The sequence below is a fragment of the Triticum urartu genome, chromosome 1A (assembly GCF_056163025.1).
Source record: "Triticum urartu cultivar PI428250 chromosome 1A, HENAU_Tu73, whole genome shotgun sequence".
Lineage (NCBI taxonomy): Eukaryota > Viridiplantae > Streptophyta > Magnoliopsida > Poales > Poaceae > Triticum > Triticum urartu.
In genome coordinates, this window is record NC_141873.1 from 165,735,553 (window position 1) to 165,743,913 (window position 8,361).

General features: G+C 55.1%; 1 protein-coding gene across 1 annotated transcript; it reads left to right on the forward strand.

Moving 5' to 3' along the window:
- Positions 1-3,066: 3,066 nt before the first annotated feature.
- On the forward strand, positions 3,067-3,516 carry LOC147990482 (uncharacterized). Its single transcript, XM_087538243.1, has one exon. It carries the CDS (start codon positions 3,067-3,069, stop codon positions 3,514-3,516), a length of 450 nt encoding a protein of 149 aa, XP_087394369.1.
- The last annotated feature ends 4,845 nt before the right edge of the window (positions 3,517-8,361 follow it).

Here is an 8,361-nt window from a genome sequence, read left to right on the forward strand (position 1 = left end):
TAGGGGTGCACCGAAGCCTCGCCCCCCGATGGCCTCACCTCTCTGACCGGCTCTCATGGACGCCGCCGCTTCTCCGAGTGGATAGACGGGCGCCCTCCAAAATGTCGTGGGGCTCCGGGCCTTCACCCCCGCCTTGCGGCGGGTGCCACACAAGTTCAAGCCGGAGATGCCGCCCCGTTACGATGGTGCGGCAGATCCGACAGCCTTCCTGCTGGTGTATGAGGAGGCCGTTCTGGAGGCCGGCGGTGACGATAAGGTCATGGCCAACTGGCTCCCAATGGCCCTCGTTGGCGTGCCGTGCGCCTGGCTCCTCCATCTGCCGAAATCTTCTGTGGCCTCCTGGGGGGAGCTACGCGACCTCTTCATCACGCCCTTCAGGGGACCAGCACCCTCTGTCGTCGCGGCTCTCCTCGGTGGCTCGCAGGCCCCGACATCGGACTGTCACACCAAGCCGTTCTTTCACCAGATCAGCGCCGCCTCCACGCGGCAGGGGGCTCCCCTGGGTTGGGCGGTGCCCACGGCCGACCTGACATTCGACTCAGGGGGTCACCCAGTCACCACCGTCGGTTCGGACGTGCTTCCGATGCTTTGCACGCCCACCATCTGCAGCGTAGCCATTACCAAGACCCTCATTGACGGTGGCGCCGGCCTCAACATGCTCTCAATGGAGGCTTTTAGCCTCCTTCACATACCGCTTGAGCGGCTCCGCCCCAGCAAGCCCTTCTCCGGAGTCGGCGATGGCTCCTCCAACCCCCTGTGGCAGATCCGTCTCCCCGTGACCTTCGGCACACGTGACAACTACCGCGCTGAGCTAATCGACTTCGACATCATCCGCATCGACTTACCGTACAACGCCATCCACGGGTAGCCGGCGCTGGCCCAATTCATGGCGGCTACTCACCCTGTCTACAACCTCATGAAGATGCCATGGAGCAAGGGCATCCTCAGCATGGATGGAGACACCAAGGAAGCCTTGGCGGCCCTCAAACTCGCCTTCAGGGCCACGGTGGCAGCTTGCCCGGCCGGCAAGGCCGTGCTCAGGACCAAGGGGGCTGTGCCGACCAAGAAGAAGTAGCTATTCACTCAAGGTCAAGCCAAGACGAAGTAGATACCGGTCGACGAGGACGGGGCCTCTGGTGCCACCTTTACTATAGGCGCCGACCTTGTCCCAGATCAAGAAAGAGAGTTGGTGGACTTCTTGCGGGCGAACAAGGAAGTATTTGCCTGGGAGCCCAAGCAGCTGGTTGGGGTCCCGAGAGGAGTGATTGACCATCATCTGAGGTTATGCCCCAACGTGCGCCCTGTGAAGCAGAGGGCGAGGCGACAGTCCATGAGAAGAAGTCTTTGATCATTTAGGAAACCAACAAGCTGGAGGCAGTAGGTGTCATCCGCGAGGTCCGGTGCCCAGAGTGGCTGGCGAACCCAGTCGTCGTGCCGAAGAAAGGAGGGAAGGAGCGCATCTGTGTCGACTTCACCAACCACAACAAGGCTTGCCCTCAAGACCCATTCCCGCTGCCGCGCATCAACCAGATTGTCGACTCCACCGCCGAGTGTGATTTGCTATGTTTCCTGGATGCGGTCTCAGGCTACCACCAGATCAAGATGGCGGTGGAAGATGTGGCGAAAACGGCTTTCTTGACCCCATGCGGGGTATATTGCTACACTTGCATGCCATTCGGACTGCACAACGCAGGAGTGACCTTCCAGCGACTGATGCACATCTCCTTGGGGCGGCATCTCAAGGGAAACGCTGAGGCCTACGTCGATGGCATTGTGGTGAAGTCTCGGGGGGCGAGAACTTTGATTCAGGACCTGGAGGAGACCTTCGCGAGCCTGTGCCAGTTGGACTTGTGGCTCAACCTGGAGAAACGTGTGTTTGGTGTCCCTTCCGGCAAGCTACTAGACTTCCTCGTGTCCCATAGGGGGATCGAGGCCAACCCGAAGAAGGTCAAGGCAATCGAAGACATGATCCCACCACAAAAACTCAGGGAGATGAAGAAGCTTGCAGGCTGCGTGACTTTGCTGGGGCGCTTCATCTCCAAGTTGGGGGAGCGCGCCTTGCCGTTCTTCAAGCTGATGAAGAAGAAGGGTCCGTTCGAGTGGACCCCCGAGGCTGACCTGGCATTTCAAGACCTCAAGAGATACTTAACCAACCCGTCGGTGATGGTGGCGCCTCGTCCTCTCGAGCCCTTGGTACTCTACTTGTCTGCCACACCCCACTCCGCCAGCGCGGCACTGGTGGCCCTCGGAGAGGAGCCCCAGGTCAAGGGCCCGCCAAATGGAGCCACCAAGCCGGATGAGGCAGCACAACACCAACGCCATGCTCCTGAGACAGTGGCTGCCCTGGCGAGTCATCGAGCCCCTGAAGCTGGGGACCCACAAGAAACACCTCAGCCCCTGGGAGCCAAAAACTTCGTTAGCTCTCCCGCCCTCGTTGAGCACCCAGTGTACTTCGTCAGCACAGTGCTACGAGATGCGAGAGCACGATACCCCATGCCTCAGAAGCTCTTGCTCATGCTCTTGGTGGCCTCACGTAAGCAGCGCCACTACTTCCAGGGTCACCCAATCAAGGTCGTCTCAGCTTACCCATTGGAGAGAGTGCTTAGGAGCCCTAATGCTGCGGGAAGGGTCTCCGAATGGAACATTGAGCTACAGGCATTTGACTTGGAGTTCAGCACAACCAGGGTCATCAAGGGGGCTGCACTCGCCGACTTTGTGGCGGAATGGACCGACACCCCGGAACTTGAAGCCGGCGAAAACTGATGCCTCTCGCCAGGGAGTGAAGCGCCGGATGGCTGGGTCATGTACTTTGATGGCGCATTCACACGCCAGGGCGCAGTGGCTGGAGTCGTGCTCATCTCACCCACTCAGGACAAACTTTACTACGCCGTGCAGCTTTGCTTCTAGCGGGGCGAGAAGGTCTCCAACAACATCCCAGAGTACGAGGGTCTCATCACCGCCCTCAAGGATGCGGTGGCCCTAGGGGTGAAACGCCTCACCATCAAGGGAGACTCGCAGCTCCTCGTCAACTTCTCCAACAAGGTGTACGAGCCAAAGGATGAGCACATGGAGGCATACCTCACGGAGGTACGCAAAATGGAGAGGCAGTTCTTGGACCTGGAGCTACAGCATGTGCCTCATGGCACCAACAAGGAGGCTGACGACATCGCCAAAAGAGCATCCAAGCGGCTACCCCAAGAGTCTGGCATCTTCGAGGAGCAGCTCTTCAAGCCTTCGGCAGCACCTCCGCATGCGGAGCCGGCGCCACCTCAGGAGGAACTCCCCCAGACACCAGCCTCGGGAGCCCCCGCCTGCGGCCCGACCTCGGGAGCACGCCTCCTCTTAGCGCTCGAGCCTCAGGAGGGGTGCTGGATGGAGGAGTTCAAGGAGTACCTAACGCAAGGCACGTTATCAGAGAAGGAAGATGACGCGGAGCGTGTGGCCCGGCAGGCTACAGAATACTGCATTCAGGACGGTGAGCTTTACAGGAAGCGGCCAAATGATGTTTCTCTATGATGCATTTCCAGGGAACAGGAGAATGAGCTGCTGGCTGACATACATGGCGGAGACTGCGGGCACCACTCGTCGCCACGCACCCTAGTCGGCAAGGCTTTCCGTGGCGGGTTCTACTGGACCACGGCACTCAACGACGCGGCTGAGCTGGTGAAATCCCGCGAGGCCTGCCAATTCCACGCCAAACAGATCCACCAGCCGGCTCAGGGCCTCCAGACTATCCCGCTCTCATGGTCGTTCGTGGTCTGGGGGCTGGATATCCTGGGCCCATTCCCTCGAGCGCCTGGAGGTTACCGCTACCTCTACGTCGCCATCGACAAATTCACCAAGTGGGCAGAAGTGGAAGCCGTCCCCACCATCCTAGCCTGGTCAGCAGTCAAGTTCGTCAAGGGCCTCGTAAGACGATTTGGGTCCCTAATCGTGTCATAACCGACAATGACTCATAGTTCACTAGCAATCTCTTCAAAACATATTGTGCTAACCTTGGAACGCAGATCTGCTACGCCTCCGTGGTGCACCCCAGGAGCAACGGCCAGGCCGAAAGTGCCAACGCAGAAGTCCTGAGGGGTCTGAAGACTAGGACCTTCAAGAAGAAGCTCGAGGCCTGCGGCAGGGACTGGCACGACGAGCTCCAGTCCGTGCTGTGGTCCATCCGCACCACCGCCACCAGGCCGACAGGCGAGAGCCCGCTCTTCCTCGTCTACGGAGCAGAAGCGGTTCTCCCACACGAGGTCAGGCATCGCTTCGCGCGGGTCCTGGCGTTTGATGAAATGCAGCAGGACGCCATGCGGGGGATGGACCTCATGTTGGGGGAAGAACTCCGCCATGAAGCCTCACACCGAGCTACGAGGTACCATCGGGCGCTACGGCGGTACCACTATCGTAGCGTCCGCTTCAGGACGCTCGAAGTAGGTGATCTCGTCCTGAGGCGGGTGCTCTCTAGGTAAGGGATGCACAAGCTCTCGTGCATGTGGGAGGGCCCGTTTTGGGTCTCCCACGTCTCCAGGCCTGGCACCGTGCGCCTGGAGACACAGGACGGGATACCATCTAGAACGCCTGGAACATCCAGCACCTCCAGAAGTTCTACCCATGAAGCAAGGACCGGCGCCTGTGAAGCAAGGCCCAGTGCCTGTGAAGATCTCCGCTCGTGACACTCTCATGTAATAATGAGTGGGACTGTACACGCCCCGGAGTCTCAAGAGTTCCGCCCTCGGGCCTCGGGGGCTTCCTCCCACGTCTTAGTGGCAGCACTTAGCTCCGCGCTAGTGAGAAGACAAGAAGACTAGAGTAGGTGTCGTACGCGGCTTTTCATTTGCTCTATGTAGTTGGCTTGCCCCTTTTTAGTGAGAATTTGCTTTCTGGTGTTCCTTGCTGGCCTAGTTCCATTCCCTTTTTGACTTCTTTTCTGCCCTCGTGAGCGTTTTCGTGGTCTTTGCAAGGCACCCTCGCTCGAGCTCGCAAGCTGGCGCACCCCTCTCAATCCGTCCCCCTCGGGTACCATGATGCGAAGCGCTGGGACATGGCCGGAGGCGCCTGTGACCAGGATTCGGAAGAATAAGAATTTCCAAATGAATTTTTGCAGTTCCCAGATGCCTCCCGAGCGCAGGAGGCCTTGCCAGGCACTAGGGAATGCGGGTCTCGCAAGGCGGAAACTACTTCAGGAGCTTCAAGCTAAGTTATTACTACGCGCCTACATAAAACGTTGATGCTGCAACACGACACAAGAGCGATAAACATAGCATAGCCACTTGGAAATCATAGTTCTTGCACGCCCCAGCGGGGCAACATACTTGTCTCTCTTAATGCAGGAAGGAAAAGAAGAACGAAAAAAAGCGGCATGTGCTCTCGCGGCAGGTCGCGAGGACGGGCCCATGGCGCTCTCCTGATCTTAGCCAGACCCCTCCTCGCGCTTCACTGGAGCGCGGTGTGATGCCCTCGATTTCACCGTACACTAATCGTACACGCAAATGTGTACGATCAAGATCAAGGACTCACGGGAAGATATCACAACACAACTCTAGACACAAATTAAAATAATACAAGCCTTATATTACAAGCCAGGGGCCTCGAGGGCTCGAATACATAAGCTCGGAAACAAAAGAGTTAGCGGAAGCAACATTATTTGAGTACAGACATGACATAAACAAGGTTGCCTAAAGAAGGCTAGCACAAAAACAACAACGATCGAAAATGCAAGGCCTCCTGCCTGGGAGCCTCCTAACTACTCCAAGTCGTTAGCGACCGTCACGTTGTAGTAGGCACTCCCGGGGTAGTGGTAATCATCAGTGGTGTCATTTGGCTCCTGGGATCCGTCATCTGGTCGCAACAATCGGGTATGGGGAAAAGGAGGTAACAAAGTAACCCTGAGTACTCATCCAAAGTACTCGCAAGACTTACATCAGATCTAAACTAAGTATGCATCTGTATCAAGGAAAATGGGATGTATCTGTGGACTAAACTGCAGAATGCCAGAAGAGAAGGGGAAAGCCTAGCCTATCAAAGATAGCATGTTCAAGCATCTTCAAGCATCTTGCAGCAAATAGAAGAGTACAGATCGACATAATGTAAAGTAGTAATAGAGTTATCAACCTCGGCCGGAGATCCTTTCTCGACTCCCTGCGAGAAAGCAATCCCAGAGCCATACTATCCATTTCTTATTCACAAATCATTTCTCATCACAAGTATCAAGTTCTAGTTGTATCGATCGGGATACAACTCCAAGTGTCCGTTACCGTAGGACAGGCTATCGATAGATGTTTTCTCCCCTGCAGGGGTGCACCAACTTACCCACCACGCTCGATTAACTCCGGCCAGACACACTTTCCTGGGTCATGCCCGGCCACGGCCAAACAATACGCCGCAACCTGACCTAGGCTTAATAGAGAGGTTAGCATGCCGGACTAAACCTATGCCCCCAGGGGTCATGTGGCATCGCTCCGGGAACTCCTGCACGTTGTGTGGGCGACCGGTGAGCAGACCTAGCTACCTCCTTCAACAAGGCAGGAGCTTACACAGTCCAACCCGGCGTGTGCCGCTCAGTCACTGGCGTCTATTAAGCTTCGGCTGATGTATACGACGCAGAACGCCCATACTATGCCCACGTGATGGTTAGTGCTATCAGGCCAGAGGCCCCTCGGATCAAATATCCAAACCATTGTGGATTAGGAGCACGCGGTAACGAGCAGAGACTCACAAACGATGTGACCCCGTCGCCCTGTCTCGAGTTCTTGCGGCAAGGGCTAAGAATGCCCAGCCACACCTCGTAAGTATCTCGCGGGCACCTTCCAGGTCAACCCGACTCCACATCACTCGCTATTAAGCTCGCGCAGGTACCCCTCAGGGCCGACCCGTCTTTAGTAACATGGCTCAGTGCAAAGTCATAGTAACCATAGTAACTGTGTTTCTAACACCAAGGGGAAAACCCGAGGAATCACCCCCGGTTAATCCCACTCAACGTTATCATCAAGGTGAACGTAAGAGGATCCACCCTCGAGGTTCACATTTGATGGGTTGCACGACAGAGCCGTAACTGAAGTGGTTAAGGAGGAAATCACCCTCGATGACCTCGACCGTATAGCTACACTACAGAGATCTTATCAGGAGTGATGTAAGAGGTTCCACCCTCGGCACTCGATGGTAACTCTACAGAGTCATACAACTAGGGGGGTGATGTGCCGTGTCGGGGCCTGGACGTCGATCACGTTGATCGAGTCATCAAACATAAAGCTAGGAAAATGGGTCAAGGTGGGGGTCACTAATGGATCTCTAACCAACCTATACTAAGCAGTTTAGGATAAGCAGGTAAGGTATGAAAGCAGGTAACAACAACAGGCTATGCATCAGAGTAGGATCATCCATAAAGCAGTAGCAGTTCTAATGCAAGCATTAGAGGGAAAGAAATGGGCGCTATCGGAATGCTCAAGGGGGGTTTGCTTGCCTAGTTTCTCTGGCAAGGAGGGGGTCGTCGTCGACGTAGTCGATCACAAGGGCAACATCGGTCTCAGGGTCTACCGGAGAGAAGAGGGGGAAGACACAGTAAATATAAAGCAAACATAGCACCACAAAGCATAACATGGCAATAGGATGTGCCGGGTGTGACCTAACACCGTAGGAGGTGATACCGGCGAAGGGGGGAAACATCCGGAAAAGTATCCCCGGTGTTTCGCGTTTTCGGACAGATGAACTGGAGGGGGAAAGTTGCGTGTTCGCTATGCCAGGGATGAGTGGCGGACGAACGGGCTGCGTATCCGGGTTCGTCTCGTCGCTCTGAGCAACTTTCATGTACAAAGTTTTTCCATCCGAACTACGGTTTTATTTTATATTAATTTTAAAAGATTTAAAACATTTTTAGGATTTATTTAATTATTTAAATCAACATTATCCAGAATAGTGTTTGCTGACGTCATCATGACGTCAGCAGTTGACCTGGTCAACCTGACAAGTGGGTCCCACCTGTCAGTGTCCCATTTTAAGTAAATACATTAATTAACCTAATCAGGATTAATTACAGGGGATGGGCCCACTGTCATTTACTAATTAATTAGTTAACTAACAGTTTAATTAGTTTAGTTGATTTATTAGTTTAATTAATCAAAATTAATTAAGATAATTAAAACTTTAATTATTTAATTATTTAATTAATACTTTTTTAAAATTTCTTTTTTTAAATCGTTTTCGTTCACAGGGGTGGGGCCCCTTGTCAGTGGCTCAGAGGGAGCCAGCGGGGCGGGTTAGCGGGCGTCTGCCGGCTCGACAGGGCGCTTGCCCAAGCCAGCTGCGGGGCGGGGCGCAACGGGCCCCGGCGACCACCGCAGTGAGCTGTAGCAGCCGCGGGGAAGGGAAGCAGCG